The following is a 23,365-nucleotide window of genomic DNA, read 5'->3' as shown; positions in this document are numbered from 1 at the left end:
GAGGGCGTGACATTCACACATAAGGTGTTCTATTGTCTCTTCCTCTTCGCCACACATACGACAATCGGTGTTGTCAGCGTGCCCCATCTTGGCCAGGATTCCCTTGACCCCGTAATGGCCAGTAAACACCCCCGTTATTATTTGGAGTTGCCGTTTGCTAAGTTTCCAAAGCTTTTTGCTCCAACCAGAGTCTACCCCTTGTATAAAGAGCTTTGAGTGCTTTAGACCCGTCAGACTGTCCCATTCTTCCTGGTGTTTGGTCTTAGTAAGGTCTTTGATAGCCGTTGTGATGGTTCCCTGTGAGAGCCCCACGAATGGTTCCGGACCTATAAGGTTGTTTGCAGATCCGGCTCTGGCAAGTTCATCTGCATTTTCATTGCCCATGAATCCCTCGTGCCCTGGGATCCACACCAGTTGCACTTTGTTTTGCCTTCCAAGCTTGTTCAGAGCTTGGATGCCATTGTATACCAGTCTAGAGTCCACTCTAGGCGCCTTAAGCGCTTTGAGTGTAGCTTGACTGTCGCTGAGAATATAGATATTCTTCCCTTGGGTTTGCCTAACTATATTCTCATGTGCACAGGCAATTATAGCGTATGTCTCGGCTTGGAAGACAGTGGCGTATTAATTATGTTGAAATCGATTGCAGTATTTTTCATTAAACATTTCTAAACTAAAACATTAAAGACGAATAAGACATTCAATTTTTAATGCTCAAAGCGGTACAAAATTTTTGTATCTGTAAATTATCAAATATACTCAAAATTTTAAGTTTTATAACGGAAAAAAATGTTTTCCCGAGCTTCCTAAGTATGGGTATTATGTTATCCAAAATTTAGGGTAGATTGAAATTTGCTAACCTTACTATCTGGTTAATTATTACCAAATTTTTGGAAGCATTAGGCTTTTCGAAAAGGATTAAGTCAGGGGGCCTAGCCAAGGTAACAATTGTACATCGACAAACGCCAAACGAGCAAAACACGAAAACTACCAATACCAACTATGAAAAGTCACATGACTACTTCCATACATTATTTAAATTTGATTGTCGTTTTCTTTCAACAATTGTATTGCTATTCTGGCTAGGCCCCCAGGTGAGATTACCATACTGCTATAATCGGTCACTGTGCGATCTACACCGGTTCAAGAAGTCAACTGCCACTTATATAAGATCAGTCGCGCGCGCACCTCCACAGCGCATGCGCGGATTCAAAAGTTCTACCAACAATGTAAGTACTGTTTACTTTTTCAATTTTTGAGACAGCGTACTTTTTAAAGAATAAAGAATAAAGCACATAGGGTATCGACCTTAGGGTGGCGATTTCGATTACCTATGCTGTTTTTATTTTATAAATAAATTTCAGTTCTTAATACATTTCGATTTGTAAGACCTTGCGTACTTTTCAAAATAGTACCTACCTACGTATTTCTTCAAAATTGGCATATCAGTTTTGATGTACAGTGATGAGCTGCGAAATTGCATGGAGAAATTATGAATGAATTGTGGGATCGTGTTCAATTCATCATAAATATATATATTTTCTTGTTTTATTTTTGTTAAAATGAAAGAGTATTGTTGTAACATTGTTTTGACAACTTGGAATTTCTATTTCTAGTTTAATTTAGTATTTATATAAGTCACATGGTTTTCATACTATTTTTTAGGAAACTGTAGGTTTGTAAGTCTATTACCCTATATTGTAACAACTTATCAATATGAGAGACTGTTTGCTTCTAAATAAATAAAAAAAATATAAAATATATATATATATATAAGTCACATGGTTTTCATACTATTTTTTAGGAAACTGTAGGTCTGTAAGTCTATTACCCTATATTGTAACAACTTATCAATATGAGAGACTGTTTGTTTCTAAATAAATAAATAATATATATAAAAAAAAAAAAAAAAAAAAAAAAAAAAAAAAAAAAAAAAAACATTGATAAATTCGCCATGCACTTTCTCGGCTGATGGTACTACGCTGTCTTGTTTATTTTGCTAAACTTTGTAATATTACTGTTGAATTTAACTGGGTACCGTATGGCAGGTTAAAAGAAGATTTACATTTTTTTATTAGTTAAGAAAAAATTCCGTTAAATTTGAATCAAGTGTGTGTCAGTTTTGAGACGAAGCATATGAGTTTGACATTGAATGCTAGTTCAATCAGTCAGTAACTACGAGTACCTACTAACTACCCGTTAATAGCACAATTTTAAATGAAAATGTCCTTAACCTCAGTCCCAATGACAGTCATTTATAAAGTGCATATTAAATTTAACATAATTGTGGTACTTATGTATTTTAAAAGGATCAGTGACTGCCATTTGTTTTATTTTGTTTTATTTTGTAGAACATGTACATGTACATTAACATACGTTGACGGTAGGTATCTACTACTGTCAAATGTTTTATTGAACTGATTGGTCTCAGTTTAAGGGGTTACCTGAGGTTTTCATCGATTTTTGACAAGTTTTGAATCGTATCTCCTACTTTTGCACTACATATAGAATTATAAGACAAGCGGCTATCGGTTCTTCAATCTTTTATCACCATTTTTGTCTACCGGATTGTGAAAAAAACGAATACTTATTTATTTATGATTGTTTTAAACATTGTCTAAAAAAACACTTTTTTCGTATCTCGATTGCTGTGAAAGATCTTACTTATACGAAATCTACATATTTGGGTTCGTCTTAGACGTCTCTAAAAATTTGTCTAAGGTTTTAATTTTAAACTAATTAACACAAAAGTTATGGCCAGAAAACCAGTTTTTTGGCCTAAAATTGTTCAACTTTGATGCCAAATATTTCGATAACAATGAACTTTGAAGTAAATATGGGATACTAGGTATATTGCTAAAATCTGTTGCTGTTAATATGATAAGCTACAAAAAACATTAGAAAACTAAGGGATTCAAATCGAAGGTCATTGGGGCATGGGATCCCCTTAAGGAAGGTTAAAAGTGTTAAATTTCTTGTGTCATATTCAAATCACAACACCACGAACTCGTTTGTTTTGATTCATTGAGTTGAGAGGTTGAAAATGTAACCACCTACCCACACCAACCTAACAATTACGGTATACGTCGCGTATTACCCTAACCTCTTGTCTGTGTATGATAAGGATCCTGACCTAATTTATAGACTTCATTTTGCACTTTTTACGTTTTTAGGGTTCCGTACCTCGAAAGGAAAAAACGGAACCCTTATAGGATCACTCGTGCGTCTGTCTGTCTGTCTGTCCGTCTGTCTGTCTGTCTGTCCGTCTGTCACAGCCTATTTTCTCCGAAACTACTGGACCAATTAAGGTGAAATTTGGTACACATATGTAAGTTTGTGACCCAAAGATGGACATGTAACGTAAACAAATTAATTTTAAATACGAGGGCCACTTTTGGGGGGTAAATGAGAAAATTAAAAAATAAAGTTTGTCAAACTATATCGTGTTACATATCAAATGGAAGAGCTCATTGTGAGAATCTCTAAATTTTTTTTGTAATTTTAGGATAACTAGTTTAGAAGTTATTCAAGAAAATAGGCAAAAAATGACCATTCCCCCCCTTTATCTCCGAAACTACTTTGTCAATAATTTTGAAAAAAATACACATAATAGATCTTTACCTATCATCATCATCATCATTGGCCTTCAACATCAATTAAATGATGGTTTAAACCTATAGATCACCGGAAAACCTATTAGAAATGTGCAGTCAAGCGTGAGTCGGATTTAATAACTTAGTTTTTGATCCTACTCCTACGGGTTTTTTCAAGACATTCACATAAAAAATACATTGTTTAAATTGTGTAATGTACGGAACCCTTGGAACGCGAGTCCGACTCGCACTTGGCCGGTTTTTTTTCTGTTCTATACACCACAACCGAGGTTTTTTATTTTAGACTACTAGTACCACTACACACATATCATCACAGGCCTTTGCGTCTATTGCAGACGATATATGCTTCGCCGTTTAGACAACGGGTTTGCTGACTAAGGAGGCCGATGCGTGAGCGGCACGAGCTCCCACATTTTTGGCAGAGAAAGCTCATGCCACCTGAGGTTCCAGTCCCGGTTTGCTTTCTGCGACACCTTCTGCTATCTAACGCATTAAATCAGGCTTGGTCGCATAGCCTTCTCCTCTCCACAACACGCTTGCGCCATCCATCACGGTCTTCAGCTAAGGTTTCCCAAGCATGGTGGTCGATTTCAAATGCTGACATGTCTCGCTTGACACAGTCTTTAAAGCGCAGCATCGGTCTTTTAGCATACGCAACTGCATCAAGCAAGACACGTCGAGGTATTCTAGAGGGTTCCGTCCGGTGCACATGCCCCAGCCACCGCAAGCGTGTCTGTTTGAGAAGACCGGCAAGATTGGGCAGCTGCGCTTTTTCAAGAACCCTTTGATCTGTTACTGTCATGCCAAGTTATGCCTAAAATGTTGCGTAGACAGCGCATGTGAAAAGTGTTTAGACGTCGCTCCTGTTTTGCATACGTCGTCCAGGTTTCTGCTCCACACAAGACATATGAGAGGACTAGATATATGAGAGGTTATATTATCCGATTCGCACTTGGCCGTTTTTTTGGTTTAATCCCTTTGGGTTCCGAGAGGGTGTTACAGATTTTTCCATATCTTCTTTTTTATGAGCGTCACGACTCACGGTCATGGTTTTTTTTTCATTCATATATTTTTATGCATCAAATAGAAAATGCTAGTGAATAGAGTGACGGGATCCCAAAAAAGTCAAAATCTACCAAAGAACACACAACAAAAACAAACAAGTTACAAAAAGTATTCGTTTTTTTAACTACTTTTTTACTACGGGAAATTGGTACCAAGTCTCCGACAAAGACAATTCCTAATATAGTTTCGAACAAAGCAAAATTATTTAATTATTTGTACAATCCAATCACCTATTGTGATAATAAGACAAAGGTCACTTCACTATGCAAATTGTGACTTATTTACTTGATTCACTTCGCTACGAAATTTTATTGTTATTCATTACTTAGAAATTAACATCATGTGATTCAATAATTATTTTAAATTTGTATAAAAAAATAACTTAATTGACAGTGGACGTGTTTGTTTCTAGAAACTTCATTTAATTTTTAAAAATATACTGAAAGTTGACAGGTATATACCAATTTTATTATTAACGTTTAGGTATCACCGATCACACAGTTTTATATCTTGTTCGTGTAGGGACATACAGATGTAGTACATAATTGTTTTGCATCGTATTTTCTCGGAAACGTTCGTATTTGTCATGCTACTTCAGTCAAGCTCAGTCTCAGTACCTTTTGTACCCAGACTGACTGAAATAGCAAAACACATTCGTACGAATCCGTGAACATACGATGGAAATTAAGTATGGTATGCACATTTGTATCTACGTTATAGATATACAGGGCTGAAGTCGCAGACTTCGTAACTCATCCGGAGGAGTTTGCGACTTATATTGGCTAAAGCAGCAATTAAAGCCTGACCAGGAATATATGATCACGCGCCATGTTGCGGAATTTCACTGGAACTAATATTTTCATACTATACTGAACTGTCACCCTATACATGAAAATAACAGCGCCCTCTTGACAATGATCATATATTCCATATTCCTGGTCAGGCTTAACTAATTTCCTTGAAATGGAGTTACGAGGTTTGCGACGTTAGCCGACGAGGGGTGACTATGAAATTTTAATTTTTACGCATTCACGTAAATTTTCTACATCTGGTTTTGTTTGTAAGCAACGGGAAGATTTTGCAGCCAAGTCTTTAACCTCCACGCGAGAATATGATAGACTAGATATCAAGGATAACTCGTTTGTATGCCAGTCGCGGATTCTTAGATACAACACAACAAGATGTAGGTATCATACTAGCTAACGCTATAATATTAGAAGCTATAAGTACCTACTTATTTTCAAAATCTACAATACAATACAAATATTCTTTATTGCTCACCAATAACAATTGGAACAGTAGATACATACATATAAATAAATAAATAAAAATAATAAAGCCGTTTATTCCTTAATATCGTTATATACAATATTATAAGAGAAATATTGAATTAATAGTGCATGCATAACTTATACTTTATATTTTAAATTCTAAATAATTTACTGTACGTCTACAAAATAATTATTTTTTAAATTTTTTCATTATGTTGATTTTAATATAATTTATAATTAAATTATTTTAATAAAATTTAATTTTTCAATTTGATATAAATTATGTCTTAGATATTAAGGACCGCTCTCGAGTATAGGCCTCCTCCAACTCCTTCCATTTATCTCTAGTTTTTGCTTCTTCAATCCAGTGTTTTCCTATATTATTATTAAATATGTAATATATGTATGATACATACATATATTACATATTTAATTACGAACAGGTCTAGCATTGTTTTTACCTTAAACGGGTACTACTTACACTTATATTGATCGGGATATAGACCATGATTACCTTTTGTATTGTTTTTGAGCTCCCGAATCCTTGATCTTTGAATCTTTGATGTTTATCGCGCAAGAATGAGGGTAGATCGAGCGCGGCCTACACAAATTTGACACCCACCCGCTATCTTCAGTCATGCAACCCTAAAAATGTAGTCAGTGAAGTTAAGTTAAAAGTTTAAAAGTTTTTTTCATGCCAAACAATCCTGTTTCTATCAAGGATTAAGGTAAATTTCCTAGTGTTTAACATCCCAATTGCTGGTATATTATAAATGCCATCAATATACAATAAAACCTACATTTATGACTTACCAATCTTGCCTTACAATACCTAGAAAGAAATGGTGACACGCAGACTGATTAATAAGCGGTTAGCTTACTATCATTCGTAATTAAGTGACTAACAAACCTTATGATTGCAACACTTTTTCCTTATGAATGAGTTTCCGCTTCGCACAGTTTTTATAGAGATTTTACTCATTGTTTATGTGTGTTTGTAAACACAGGTGGTTCAAGGTGACGCTTTTAAAAAGTGTGATTTAGTAGACTTTTAAGACGATAGTGGACGACCGCTTGATCCAGGACACATTCGTCACCAGCAAAAAATTAAATTATATAATTTTAGTTCGCTTTCGTCACTAGTCTCTAAAACGAACTAAAAATAAATTTTGGTATATTTTCGTCAGCAGTATCATTTACATTTAGTATTACATGCTCTGCAAAAAATTTTAGGTAAATAATTATTACTGTGCATTAATAAATGTTATCCTTGTTTCAGCATGACTAAACTCCGGACGATTGCAGCATTGCTGCTACTAGCGGGCTGTGCGTACGCACGCACCGCCATACGCACCCCTGCTGTCACCGGCATCACTAGTCTCACTGACAAGGTAATGTCAACCTTATTATAATGAGTATATGAACTCCGGATGCTTGCAGCATTGCTGCTGCTAGCGAGCTGTGCGTACACACCAAAGATTTATACATAACTCCGTATAAGATGGATACAGTGTAAGGAAAAACCGTGCCTCGGAAATCAAGAAAATTTTATTCTCGAAGAGATGGCGCCACCACGTTTTACCACCTTTGGCCTATTCTTGACTAGATGACGTTGACGGTTTCGTTTGTTATTTAACAATTTTAACGCATATCGTTTGATAGACGTGCGGAAATGCCATTCTTCACTCGTCCCGAGTCTTGCCCGATATCTCGGTACTCGTGAAGTAATGATATACTTTCCGCACTAGCATTGAAATGTACTATTTTCCGACGGAGTCAAAAAGCGGCAACTCCGAAAGTTGACACTTTCTGGCCGGAGGGCCGAAAACGGTATTATCAACAAATCATATTAAACTTTATATAGGTAACATATAACAATCGTAGCTAATGCACAGTATGCGCACGTAAATGTATTATTACGTCCCATGATACTTACATGGAGCCCGTTCGGATTTAAGCACTTGTTACGGTGTTGATCTTATTTTCAATCACGCTAACACTGATAGTGCATGAGAAATGAAGTGAAAGCCATGCGTGAGATGTACGCCAACCACCAAGATGATCGTAACGGTCGTATCAAAACCAGTTTAAATCAATAACAAATTCTTCATTGTATTAGAAATGAAATGAAATGAAATGTATTTATTTTTCAGAATATGGTACATTGATGTGATCTTAAGTTAGAGTTAATGCAAGTTCCATCATATTCTACCGTGAAGTCGGTGTACAAATATTTTTACTTATATCTATTTCTTACATCTATATCTTTGGTTTACACAATATATTAAAACATAACTAGGTACAATCAAACAGCTAAATTATGAATCTAATCAGTGTGATCTAGAAACTCTTTTACACTATAAAAACAATGCTTAAGTAGGTAAGAATCCAAATAATGTTTGAACAATGTAGTTGGTTTATTTTTTAGATCATCAGGTAGCTTGTTATATACTTTTATTGCCATAAAGTAAAATAGAATTAGATATGCACCGGATATTCGGTTACTATCCAGTATCCGGCCTATCCGGCCCTTATGTTAGTATCCGGACGGATACCGGATAGTGACTCACTATCCGGCCGAATACCGGATAGTAAATGCTTGATTTTGGGGTATACAAATTGAATCTAAAAAACAGTGACGGCCATAATCGAAGTCGTTGATTATAAATCAAAAATTCACATGTAACATTTGCGTAACACAACTTAAAATTTGTTTATAACAAATAATGCCAAATAATAGTTATGCAAAATTATGCAAAATATACATGTTATGCGAAGTTTATTTCTGACAAACAAAATTATACCAGATGACGGTAACCCTTTCTGGTACATAGCTACCCAGGTAGCAAAATGACGTCAACTGACGTCAGCGACGTCGTAATGACGTAATAATGCCGTCATTATGACGTCGCTGACGTCATTTTACGTCATTTTGCTACCTGGGTACTGGTTACAAGTAAATAACGGTCAGAATAGACAGTCATGTACTTTATAATTAGGCCAAAACAATGAACGGCCTTCGTTTTGCTTTTAAACCTTTAGACATATTAGATTTTATCTTCCCATTGAATTCTCGACTTAATATCATAGCGTTTTAGGTATAAACTTAAATCATTGGTAGATTAGAAAATGGCTTTTTATGGCCATTCTTTAGTACATCTCCAATGCCGGCGAGACGATTACACGCCGGCGGCGCCGGTGTTGCTAGGTATAGTTAGATATTTAATATTACGGAAATAATACATTACACGTTATAAATAGTCTTATTATAACAGCAAACAACTAACTCAATGTCCTGTTACAATCACTATTCATTTAGAGACTTACTTGCGTAATAACTAGTGTCTCTATGAGCTGTAGACGTTGCGAACCCAAATGGCTCCGCCATTTTGGTTTTGAATAATTTCCAAAAACTGATCGACAAAAAAAGTCTATAATAATTGGTTGAAAATGGCACAAATATACCCCTATTACCCCATACATCTCATTGGTGTCAAAAGAGAGTCTACGTGTTAGCTTTGCCTCCGCGCTCGCCTCCCAAATGCCCGGAACACCATTGTTCCGTGATAGGTTTAAACTTAAGACAGAAAAAAAGAAAGGGGTTGCAATCCTCGCTCGATCTGGTCCAACAGATCTTCTTGGCAATTCAACGGGACAACGATGCCAGTGTCATGGGGACTTTTGGGCCGGCTACGGTCCGAAGTGGGACTTGGCCTTTAATAATAAATAAATAAATAAAAATAAATAAATCATTTTTATTTCGAGTAACTTTTACAGACTCATAGCTTGTGTTAGTATGTACTTATAGCTTATGTTAATGCTTACATCTATCACTATATATACAGAATAATTATTATCATAAAATTTTAAGATTGACAAAGCCTGTTGCGGATTATATCATTTGTTAGTATGTGACGAAGCCTGTAGCTGATTTGTTACCACTTTGTTACTTTGTTGTTGTACCTAAGCACTTGACGAAGCCTGCGTTGCTGATCATGAACTACATATGTATATTTGCTACTAAATTAAATAAATGGTTTAAGTATATTTTAACACATACAAATATGTAAATATTAAGAAGCAATTTTACACAAATCGATCTAGTGACCTACAATATATAATTGTGTTGTAGGTGACGATATATAAATAATAGATTGTTAACCAAGGGATGAAATGCACTCATTTCTGCCGAGGTAGTTTGGCGCTAGAACGCAGTAAGAGCACGAATAGTTCGAGGCTGAAATGATGCCTTTCACCCAAGGAAAACACTCTACTTTTCATTATGAATACGAGGAACGTCAAATGCATGTTTTTTTTTTAAACATGACTAAAAGTTAAAGTGTTTCTTGAGGGTACTTTCAATTAACAATTAAGTCATAAGTATCGATATTTATGGACTGGGGAGTTAAAAATCAGAATAAAAATTGTATAACGAATCCATTTAAACCCAAATTTCAATTGCTTATCGTAAAAAAATTAGAAAAATCGTACTTGAAACTTAAAATGCTCTAGTGCAGAAACGTATCATTTTCTGCACACCTTTTAAAACAACAATGACCCTCTTTCAGAGCATGAGAAATGAAAATATATATGTGGAACACAAAAGAGTTGTTTGCAAAATAATTTCAGGATATTCCTATTCTCACACTGACAACCCCACGGCATTGACATTGTATTATCAGAACAGTCGAATCGCGTGGCTGTTTGCAAACACCCGTGCCACTGCCGCGAACGCGTTTAAAACTATACTTATTGCGATTTTTTTTTTGCCAGTAAGTATACAGGTTTTTGAGTGGCTGTATCTGTTGCTTTTAAATTTTGAAATGTTTAGGGAGTTTGATGTTATGAGTGTCGGTAGATATGATAATTAGACGCTGTTGCTATGTAATTTTTTAAGAGAAATGCGGATTTGTGTCAAAATAAAACATGAGATAAGGCGATGCTAAACATATTCTAGCGTAAAAAAAACCGCACACGAAAACGATTAGGTTCATTTTATTTTAACTATTGTCTGTGAAACAAATAAACGATATGGGACAATCAATACATAAAACGACCTCATTTTAAATTATATTTGAGGTCAAAATAGTTTAATTCAAAATCTATTAAAGTAAAGTTTACCATTTGAATATAGCAAAGATAGATATAACTCCGTAATAGATGGATACAGTCTAAGGAAAAAACGTGCCTCGAAAATCAAGAAAATTTGATTCTCGTTCAGAGGGCGCTACTAGCTTTGGCTTACTGTCGTATAGATGGCGTTGACGGTTTCGTTTGTTATTTAACAATTTTAACGCATATCAGTGAAAGAACATGGGTCAAAATCATAAAAATAATTAATGCAAATAAATAAATCATTTATCCATATTTAAATACATTTTATCGTATTTTTATAAATATTTATTTTTAGTTTTAAAGTGTGTCGACAGATGGCAGTGAATTTACTGGGGTTACAAAATTTACTATGGCAGTACCGCTCTAGTATAAGTTACTCTATGAATATAGCAAACGGTAGGTAAATGCCTGGTGTTAAAGCTGTTTAAAAGTCTTATATGTGTGCACATTCCGTCTAAGCTAACTTGGCACCAACTTAAACAGAACAATAAAGAGGTTGAATTTAACAATAATGATGACATTGTCACACTTTGTCATTGCCAGTGCAAATGTCATGCAGAGTTATAGTGCGACATACATAAAATAGTAGAAATTAAATAAAATGGAACTAAAAAAATCCGGATTATTTTAGTAAAATGCTTATTTTACGGCAAAAATGTGACAGTTACGTAGGATGTGGCCCTCAATAATTTTCTACAATTTCTTGTCGGACTATAACTTGGTACACCGTCTTAGCCAATAAGGCGTTTTTCACTAAGTTATTACAGAAACAAATTTTCACAAGAATTATCATTATCTCAAAAACAAGACCGATTTCAGCAAACCTTGTATGACATTTTAGTCTCTAAATGCAATTAAGAATACACCTTTAAAATCTGTCGGGTTATTCGAGCCCAGCACGGTGTATATTACAAATATTACAATTGTATCTATACGCTCTTTTTTTCTTGAAGGTTTGAAAATATTTCGGTCGCACGGATTTTTATCTATTATCTCAATTACCCTGAAAATATAATTTTGTTTCAAATTTTGCTAGGCACAACTTCCTAAGGTAAATAACTATCACTGTGGTATGCATGGTAATAACATTAGGTATGCAAAAAAGTTAACTTTATAAAGTGTCATTAAGAAAACCCATTTAAAAGGTTTCGTGCAACACCAATCATGGTTGTTCATTGCTTTTTTTACAGGAAGTACCAAAGCAGGAAAAAACATAAGTGAAGACTATAAACATTACATATTTATTTATTAGTAAATAAATAAATGGATTAAGTAGATCCACATCCATTTTTTTTTATATCAGGTAGAGGTTTACCGTTTTACCGAGTCGGTTAGTAAGAAATGGTCAGCCAGCTATACGGTCTGGTTGAAGGATTGATTTGAAGCTGATTTGTATTATGTTAAGTTATTACTCCCGTCTCAAATGCCGGCAACGCACTTACAACCCCTCTGGTGTTGCGGGTGTCCATGGGCGACGGTAATCACTTACCAGCAGGCGATTCGTCAGCTCGTTTGCCTCCCATATCATAAAAAAAAATCGTCCATCGCAAGTTTTCGCGGCGCGTTATAATTTGTGTTTCCTTACGCCCCCTCTTAATTACCTATAGATAACACTAACACCACTACCAAAGATAGATATAACTCCGTAATAGATAGATACAGTCTAAGGAAAAAACGTGCCTCGAAAATCAAGAAAATTTGATTCTCGTTCAGAGGGCGCTACTAGTTTTGGCCTACAGTCGTATAGATGGCGTTGACGGTTTCGTTTGTTATTTAACAATTTTAACGCATATCAGTGAAAGAACATGGGTCAAAATCATAAAAATAATTAATGCAAATAAAAAAAAACTTTTATCTATATTTAAATACATTCTATCGTATTTTTATAAATCTTCATTTTTAGTTTTAAAGTGTGTTGACAGATTGCAGTGAATTTACTGGGGTTACAAAATTTACTATGACAGTACCGCTCTAGTATAAGTTACTCTATGCCACTACTATTACATAGTACATTACAATAAGGTAACGTCACTTTGTCCTTCCTTAAGCACTTATTTTGAAGTAGGTAAACTGATTATAATCATGTTCATGACTCGGAATAGATAAGAATCTAATTCTTAAAGTGACATTAGCATGTTAAAAATAAATATTATAGGACATTCTTATACAGATTGAATAAGTCCCACGGTAAGCCCTAGGAGGCTTGTGTTATGGGTACTCAGACAACGATATATATATTATTATTATATTATTATTCAGAGCCCACTGTGTCCCACTGCTGGGCAAAGGCCTCCCCCCTCTTTTTCCACTCGTCTCTGTTTAGTGCTATATCTGGCCAGCCTCTCAAAAAGGAGTCCAAGTTATCCCGCCATCAGGTCTGCCGGATCCCCGGTTAGACTCGTGGGGCTCCCACTCCGTGGTTAACTTGGCCCACAAGTCGTCCGGCATTCGGCAGACATGACCAGCCCAGTCCCATTTCAACTTAGCCGCTTTCCGAGCTACGTCTATAATATATAAATACTTAAATTATATAGAAAACACCCATGACTCAGGAACAAATATCTGTGCTCAGCACACAAATAAATGCCCATACCGTTATTGGAACCCAGGAAAACGGTCGTTAAACCGTAAATACCCATTTTACAGCCCCAGTGATGTAATGTCATGAATCAATTTTAGTATCCCATGGGTATGTAACATGAAAAATACATGTATAAAAATAATATATAACAAAAGTCACAGATTTATGAGCAAAATGTACATATCCTCCGCGTTAAACCAGCCTATAGTTTTATTTCCTCCCACATTCTTTAAATACAAAAAAAAACATATATATATATATAATTCACGAACAAATATCCATGACACACAATAACAATAAAAAAATCTGTTTAGCCAATGCCTTCTGGCATTAAGTCCGCCATTTGTACTTTCATATTGTGCAATAATGTTAAAGTAAATAAATAAACTTACTGAGATTCCAAACCAGGGCTACCAGCTTCGTATGTATGCAGGATCACTACCTAAATACATATAATCACGCCTATTTCCCGGAGAGGTAGGCAGAGACCACGGATTTCCACTTGCTACGATCCTGTCATACCTCTTTCGCTTCCTTCACTTTCATACACGCGCGCCGGTTTAGGGTGCTCTTTACCTGGCCTTTCTTCAAGATTTTCCCGATCTGATCAGAGAAAGTCCGCCGAGGTCTGCCCCTTCCAACTCCCGACCACTACCTGACGAGCATAAAGGTATCGTATTGAAAAGAACGAGTGAATAAAGCGTCAGAATTTACTATATGTAGAGTTTACAGAAAAATAAATAGGTACATGTAGTTTTGAATGATTCACGGTTAGTTTCACCCGTGAACAAGATGCATGTAACTGCGTCGAAATATCGGGAGCTCATAAACAATACAAAAGGTAATCACGGTCTATATCCCGGTCGATATAAGTCTAGGTACATTATGGTCCAAGTATTTATTTTCTCTATAATGTTTCAGACATTTCACCTATTACAGAGTTAATAGAGTTAATTAGTATAATAATGTAATTTATGTTTTATGTAGAGTTTATATAAAGTACTAGCCTTTGCTTTCTGCGAGGAAAGATCATCATGGTCGATAAAAACTACCCTATGTCCTTCCCCGGGTCTCAAACTATCTTTATACCAAATTTCATCTACATCGGTTCAGCGATTTAATACTGAATAGATAACAGACATACAGACAGAGTTACATTAGCATTTTTATTATGTAGGGAATAAGTAGGAATTATTTAAAGGGGTAAATTGACAACCCTACTAAATGTATACAAATATACTGCACTGAACGGTCATCTGTCTTCATAAAACTGGTAGATAAATAAACAAACATGTTATGAATAGCTCCGTCCATAGCGAAAACATACAGTAGGCTATCATTCGTAGTTTTAAAGATCTAAGCATACATATGGACAGACAGACAGCGGAAAAGTGCATAATCATTATAAGTGCTGAGTAATTTTTATTCGACGTTTATCTTTAAAGATTTATAAGAGGTATTTTGCAATGATATTAAGAGCCCGGTTACGATTTTAGTCGCAAAAATGTAAAGTTGATAGATTTCTTCTGTGAAATTGTACACCTTTTGTTACCTAATTGAAATAACAAGTACTGGTTTCTATTAGCACGACTTCTTATCTCTAGGTTTATCAGATCATTTTTTTTAAAAAGGCTTACTAAATTAGTAATGAATTTTTTTCTGATGGACGTTTAGGTAAACGCGTGTAAAGCACTGACTTTGATGCTCTTATTTGTAAATTTCGTAAAGTTTGGACTGCTAAAAATGGTAAATTTGTATTACACATATTCTGTACTCTAGGTTTATCAGATTACATTGTTGTTATATGACTTAGAGTTCGAGGAAATGAAAGTTAAACGAATTCAATTTTCTCCAGAAATGACCTCAAAACAAGTGACAATTTCTCCGAAAATTTACTTATTTTCGACGTAGATTGCATACTCAAATAATCTGCAATGTTTACTTAAACTGTTGCTGTACTTCATTTTATTTAAATTGCAACTTTTATTTTCTGACGATTTTTTAAAAACTTCCCCTTTTTCTGGTATAACATCGGTGACACGCGCTCGCGGCCTCAGTCCCGCGCGGGAGCTGGTAGAGGCAGGACGTTTGTTGATCGGCTCCGCACGTTGCATCGACGACGACGAAGTTATTTATCATTGTGTGCGTCGCTCGCCGTGTAAAAAGTTATATTTGTTTGCGTGTTTGGCTGTACTGTGTGCGTGTAAACTGCGACCAGAAACTTTAATCCTTGGGTTGTAAGTACTTGTTTATTAACCGCCTTCAAAAAAAAGGAGGTTCTCAGTTTGACCCGTATGTTTGTATGTATATGTATGTATGTATGTATGTATGTTTGTTCGCGATTATCTCGCATTTGGCTGAACCGATTTTGATGCGGTTTTTAGAAAAGTGTTTGTTACATTCTGGAGAAGGTTTTAGTATACATAGAGCTGAGCTGATGCTGAACCCTGGCTGTACCTAGTGGAACGCAGGTTTAGTGCAACATAGGCACACGCTGTTTTGGTCTGTCTTGATGAGCAATTAGGAGAGCAGTACCCAAGATGGAGCTGATGCTGAACCCTGGCTGTACCTAGTGGAAATCAGGTTTCGTGCAACATAGGCACACGCTGTTTTGGTCTTCCGACACGTCTTGATGAGCACTTGGGAGAGCAGTACCCAAGATAGAGCTGATGCTGAACCCTGGCTGTACCTAATGGAACGCAGGTTTGGTGCAACATAGGCACACGCTGTTTTGGTCTTCCGACACGTCTTGATGAGCAATTAGGAGAGCAGTACCCAAGATGGAGCTGATGCTGAACCCTGGCTGTACCTAGTGGAAATCAGGTTTCGTGCAACATAGGCACACGCTGTTTTGGTTATTCGACACGTCTTGATGAGCAATTAGGAGAGTAGTACCCAAGATGGAGCTGATGCTGAACCCTGGCTGTACCTAGTGGAAATCAGGTTTCGTGCAACATAGGCACACGCTGTTTTGGTTATTCGACACGTCTTGATGAGCAATTAGGAGAGCAGTACCCAAGATGGAGCTGATGCTGAACCCTGGCTGTACCTAGTGGAACGCAGGTTTGGTGCAACATAGGCACACGCTGTTTTGGTCTTCCGACACGTCTTGATGAGCAATTAGGAGAGCAGTACCCAAGATGGAGCTGATGCTGAACCCTGGCTGTACCTAGTGGAAATCAGGTTTCGTGCAACATAGGCACACGCTGTTTTGGTTATTCGACACGTCTTGATGAGCAATTAGGAGAGCAGTACCCAAGATGGAGCTGATGCTGAACCCTGGCTGTACCTAGTGGAACTCAGGTTTCGTGCAACATAGGCACACGCTGTTTTGGTCCTCCGACACGTCTTGATGAACACTTGGGAGAGCAGTACCCAAGATAGAGCTGATGCTGAACCCTGGCTGTACCTAGTGGAACTCAGGTTTGGTGCAATATAGGCACACGCTGTTTTGGTCTTCTGACACGTCTTGATGAGCAAATGGGAGAGCAGTACCCAAGATAGAGCTGATGATGAACCCTGGCTGTACTTAGTGGAACTCAGGTTCATTTATTGTTATCAGAACTTCCACCCCCTTTTAACCCCCAGTACCTACTGCATGTTAAACGTGTGGTAGCTCTGGTCAGGTGCCTGCTTCATCTGGCAGCCCTCCAGGTGTTCCAGGTCTTGAAGAACTTAACCTGCCTACAGCATACTCTACCAACTTCAGATTAAAAGAGTTTTACCCCTGATCCGATGCGTCCAGCAGCACTCCAGGTGTTCCAGGTTTTGATCTGTCTCCGTCATACACTACCCACAACACGTTGAGCGAGTGTTACCCACCCTTTGCCCTTGACCCTTTGCACTCAGCAGCACTCCAGGTGTTTCAGATCTGGAGCTTTCCCCATCATACACTACCAGCGGCACGTTGAGCGAGTGTTACCCGTTACCCCTGACCCTTTGTACCCAGCAGCACTCCAGGTGTTCCAGGTCTGGAGCTTTCCCTATCATACACTACCAGCAGCACGTTGAGCGAGTGTTACCCCTGACTATTTGCACCCAGAAGCATTCCAGGTGTTCCAGGTCTTGAGCTGTATCCATCGTACACTACACACTACCAGCGGCATGTTGAGCGAGTGTTACCCCTGACCCTTTGCACCCAGAAGCACTCCAGGTGTTCCAGGTCTTGAGCAGTATTCATCGTACAACCAACCACACGTTGAGCGAGTGTTAGAAGAGTGGAGAAGAGAAGAGGATGACTGGAAATAATAATATTATCACCCTTCCCAACGATTAAGACTATCTCCATAATATCAAATTCCATCCAAATCGGTTTTATTGGATCCCATACAAATTTCCATTACCCCCCCCCCCCCCGTTTCTGGGGTAAAACCTATCCTATGTCCTTCCCCAGGACTCAAACTATGTCCATACCTCATTTCATCTTAATCGGTTCAGCGTTTATTGATTCCCCATACAAATTTCCACCCCCTTAAAGGGTGAGTTCTTGAATAAAAAGTATTCTATGTCCTTCCCCGGGATTCAAACTAGCTGTATACCAAATTTCAACAAAAGGCTAGTTTCCCCTCTGGGTTGGAACGTTGGAAAGTCAGATCGCAGTCGCTTTCGTAAAAACTAGTGCCTACGCCAATTCTTGGGATTAGTTGCCAAGCGGACCCCAGCAGACTTCCATGAGCCGTGACAAAAAGGCTGGGATAACGCGAGTAAGATGATTATATATATATAAGATATTGCCTTAGTGCAAATCATTATCATCATGCTATATAATTTGTATGTATTATATGAATACATAGGTAAATTGTTAAGAGTAATAAACGATTATATCAAATTTACCGAAAGTTTTATTTTAACCTAATTAAAGTTATAAAGTAACGCATAATGTTGCGAAAGTATCCATATTGTTTAGGCGGTCGCGTTATTTCAAGCAGCCGGCCGGCGTTCGGTTACTGTGTAAAAGTCGTATCTTCGCGCGTTTTCAAATCGACTACGGGCTCTTAACTTCAATCAACTATTATGGGTCTAAATAGAAACTTTAAGGAGAGGTTCCCCTATTTCTTACGTTGTCGTTCCTAATGAGTGCATAATCAACAGAGTAATTTTTATTCCATGTTTACCTTAAAAGTTTTAGAAGATGTAATTTGCAATTATATTAACTTCAATCAACTATGGGTCTAAATTGAGCCCTTTTTTATATTTTGGTTTGCAAAAGAATGAAACACATTTTCCAAGATGGCTGCGGTTCCTCGAGGTCCCCAAACGTCAGATGGTCTGGATATGAGAACAGGACGCTTTATTAACATACATACCTAATTTTAGGATTTCAAGCTTTGTCCTAGTTCGATAACCTATGCTACAGGGGGTAATAAAAATTGCACACAGTTTTTATTCCGATAGCCGATCACAATATATTAGGGGCTACTTAAAAAAAACATTAAAACGTGAATTCCGCGATACGGTTGTACCTACTGCTTGATGAGGCGGTATTGTTTTGATTCAGTTGATTCACCTCTGTGAACTAAACTAGTTCGACATCGGACATAACAAAGGCATATCGAATTTGATTTCACGTCCACGTCCAGCAATGGCATGCGTTATTGGAACTATTCCAGCCAACAAACTAGATTAACTATAGAAGTCTGCCTAGACAAAATTTTTAATTATTTATAATGTAATTTAATAATATGACTGAGTACAATTGGTAGTTTAAGAAATGATTTAAATCGATTCTGGTCCGTGAGGGAACGTACAGACGTACCAATTGCTCCGCCAGCTCGATACAGTCCGACTCTCCGCGCAGGATACTGCAAGCAGTAGTGAGAAGTGCACAATTACGCCTTACCTCCAGCGAGTTGAAACCCAGTATGCCTAGCAAAAATTTGGTTGGGTATAAAAATGGATAGTGCCCATACATTTTTTTATAGAGGAACCTGAGGAACCGTAAGAATACTCTTTGCACTCTCTCCAGAAGTAAGACATACTCGTGACCGTTGTCTCCTGGCAGTCCCGGCTTCGCGTACTGTATCGCATAGGAATTCCCCTCTGGTTCGTTCTTTGCTCCTTTTGTAATTTGTGATTAATTGTATATTGTTTCTTTTTCTTTTAATTTTCTGTGTAAGTTATCAGTGTTTTGGTATTTTACTGTCATACTGTTTAACTTGTTTGTTAAATAAATAATTCCTACGGGTACTCGCACTTGTCCGGTTTCTTTTTGTTAAATGATTGTAGTTTTAACTTTTATTGACAATAATATTCCTAAAAGTTTTTTGTCAACGTCTTTTTGGGCCACCCTGTATACTCAATCTTGTAATTGAATCTGTGTTTAAAATGTTCTGTGGACTGGATGATGTGCTCCAGGTGTTCTAGGTTTCATGAGAGCACATTAAATTCCTAGGCTTTAAATAGGTAAACTACCTACAGATGTCATTTTATGTTTATTTGCTTATGAAACTTGTCTCGTCTTTTTGTTTACGTCTTTTGTAGTAAACAGTTGGCTTGGAATTTTTTCGTGTGCAAACAAACTGCGCTCGTCGTGAATGAAAATCTATTTTATTTTCATTTACAACAAGCATTATTTTCAGAATTTTTGGCAATTAATACCTATAATAATTCAGACGTATATAACGTCCCACTGCTGGGCACAGGCCTCCTCTCATTCGCAAGAGGGTATGGGCTATAGTTCCCACGCTGGCCCGATCCGGGTTGGGGAAAAAGAAGAATTATAATCGGTTATTACAAAATATTTTACGGAAATAGGATGACAAACGCATTGATATGGACATAGTTTTTATACTCCTGACCTAATTACTTTATACTTTACACACTAATATCCAGATAAGACCAGTGGCGTGACTAGGGGGGGCAGAGGGGGCAAGTGCCCCGGGCGCCATCCAAGGGGGGTCGCCAAAATGGGCAAAAGGCAGCAGCAGGGAAACTTTTGTCAGTCATCAGGGGGCGCAAATTTGGTGACTGCCCCGGACGCCATATCTCTAGCTACGCTCCTGGATAAGACAGCTCTTTAAAGCAGCATTCATAAATTTGATAAATGTATATCCAAGATATGACTTATAGCATACTTTACAACGACCCACAAATGATCATAAATTGACATCATTTTAGTTCTAGATGGGTGAAATTACGCTTACTTATGTACAAAATAAGGAACCATATTCACCAAATTTTATCGAAATCTGACAAAGAAATGACAAAATATAAATCGGCTCAAATAGGACTTTGACTGTGACTTTTGTGTGATCAGACAGGGCCGCCTTATAATCAACTACAATCTACAACACATGACATGACAATCGTAACCGTCGTTAAACAGCCAATGGACCCACTTTGAATTTGGACTTTATTACGAGGCAATACGTTACATAATTGAATTAGTTCCCCAATGGTTACGGCTAGTTAATGCGGCAGCATAGTGATGTCATGGTAAATAAAGGCCACCGTGACCTTCCCAACCCTTATCGATCCCATAAAGTAATGGACAGACGTCGACAACCTTCGGCTAACCATGAAATATTACCAAACATGAATTCCTTATCGATCCCATAAAGTAATGGACAGACGTCGACAACCTTCGGCTAACCATGAAATATTACCAAACATGAATTCCTTATCGATCCCATAAAGTAATGGACAGATGTCATCAACCTTCGGCTAACCATGACTTATTATAAAATATAGTAGTAGTACTAGTAAATCACTTTATTGTACAAAACAAAAATTGTAAACATGAAATAAATATCAATGTTCACTGTAACAAGAGTAATAAATTAATTAAAAAATTAAAAACACGACTGCGGAATTTTAATCGTCTCTCAAAGCTCTTCATTTTGATACCCCATTCGATAAAATTGCAAGTTTTTTTTTCCAAATGTCGCGCGTTATCGTGTATTACGTCCGCCATGTTGATTTTATTATGACGTCATATAGCATATGTCACCCGGGATGATGTAAGGATTCTAATGATATATCATACATCTAAATCAGTTAAGGCATTTACAAGTTATGGTGGAATAAAGAAACTCACATACAAACATGAACCCTGAAAACAATACACTCCCTTTTTTGGGCGGTCGTGTAATAAAAATACACATGATTTCATATCTTGCAAAATTTATTGTAAAATCGTAAACCGTAATTGTTTTTTGAAACACTATTTAACTAACGTAAAATTGTAGTTTTTATATTGAATTTTATACGTTTTAATCAAAAGCAAATGCCATAAAAAAAACACTATAATATTTGCAAGGACAGACTCCAATCAAAAAGGTTAAAGTTTCCTCAATACAAAAAGATCACGAGAAAATGTCCAATTTTCATTTATTTACATATCCCCACCCCGCATAGCATCAGTATAATTTTAGTATTAAAATAGCGGCGGGCCATATCTTTTGTTTCCTTCTAATTTATTAAATTATTTTAAAACGGGGTCACTCACGTATTATTAATTCGAATAGCTCGACATGTTTCGGTCCAATTTACACATGTTTCGGTTTGGGTTTTTATTATGTTTGAGTCTCACGGGAGTTTTATAGTCCTTCTAATTTCCTGGCTTTACGCCTCCTAATAAGTACCTAATTCTGAGTCTCATGGGTTTTTTTTAAATCATCAAGAATAGGTCAGTAACACAATCGCAGTTGACATAGCTTACCCAAATTGTTTTCTTGGCCTCGCACCAAAAGGATATTAATGTCGTATTTGTTTGTTCAACTTTGCTATTCCGAGACGATCTAAGTGTTCATTCATACGATACACACAAATGTCAACATTTGGCACAGTGGTTGTAAAATTCAAAAATACGACAAGTTTTTACGTTCCGTTATACGAGTACATCAAAAATACAGCATTGAAGATTTAAAGTGAAGTGTATTAACAAAATTACTAGTGCATTCTCTGCCTTTTAACCCTTTAAATGAAGTGTTTTAAAAATAGCAAAATAAAGACTTGGCTTAAAGGACTCGCATCCAGGCCATAAATGTTAAAAAAAAAAAAAAAAAAAAAGACTTGGCTTAAAGGACTCGCATCCAGGCCATAAATGTTAAAAAAAAAAATAGTAAATAAATACTTTGACATTTGAGACATAATAGGCTGTCAAAAGTTCCAGTAACACGTTTAGCGATTATCTTATCGTATACCTTGAAACGAGCAATCTTGTATATATCTATCTATCTATATATATTTATATATTTCGGGGATCTCGGAAACGGCTCTAACGATTTTGACGGGTTTTCGGGGGCGAAAAATCGATCTAGCTATAGGTCTAATGTCTGGAAAAACGCGCATTTTTGAGTTTATATGTTTCTCCCAGATATTATGATTTAACAAAGTTAAAAATAAAGCTGAAAACCTGAATCTAAAATGGATAAATAAAAGTTATCTTAAATTAAATTACTATAGTTAATTAGAATTACTAAACTATCCCGGGCGACATGGTAGGCAGTAGGCACCGTAGATGCTGGTAGCATATCCTCGCAGAAAGAATTTTCTAGGTATAAATAAAAGTACCTAGTCTTTTTTTTTTAAGTAAAACTTCTTTAGGAGCGACTAGAGGGTAACTCAGATTTTATTTCTGGCGGAAGTAACGCTCAGTAGTGACACACGCACAATAGGACAAACGTCAAAAAGCCACATAGCGATAAACGTCGTCAAAGAAGTTTTACTTCAATCGCGCGTAAAGATTCCACGCACACCCTTTTTAGGGTTCCGTACCCAAA

General features: G+C 36.8%; 1 protein-coding gene across 1 annotated transcript in view; it reads left to right on the top strand.

Moving 5' to 3' along the window:
• Positions 1-1,191: 1,191 nt before the first annotated feature.
• The window catches only part of LOC134753318 (gelsolin, cytoplasmic-like), a 42,143-nt gene continuing 19,969 nt past the window's right edge, over positions 1,192-23,365 (top strand). The window contains exons 1-2 of the mRNA XM_063689169.1: positions 1,192-1,226; positions 7,227-7,338. Coding sequence (XP_063545239.1) covers positions 7,228-7,338 — 111 coding nt within the window. The 5' untranslated portion in view covers positions 1,192-1,226; position 7,227. The remainder of the gene's footprint in view (positions 1,227-7,226; positions 7,339-23,365) is intronic.

Source organism: Cydia strobilella, chromosome 26, assembly GCF_947568885.1.
Source record: "Cydia strobilella chromosome 26, ilCydStro3.1, whole genome shotgun sequence".
NCBI classification, from domain to species: domain Eukaryota; kingdom Metazoa; phylum Arthropoda; class Insecta; order Lepidoptera; family Tortricidae; genus Cydia; species Cydia strobilella.
Note: the sequence above shows the minus strand (reverse complement) of the source record. Positions and strands in the feature narration are given on the sequence as shown.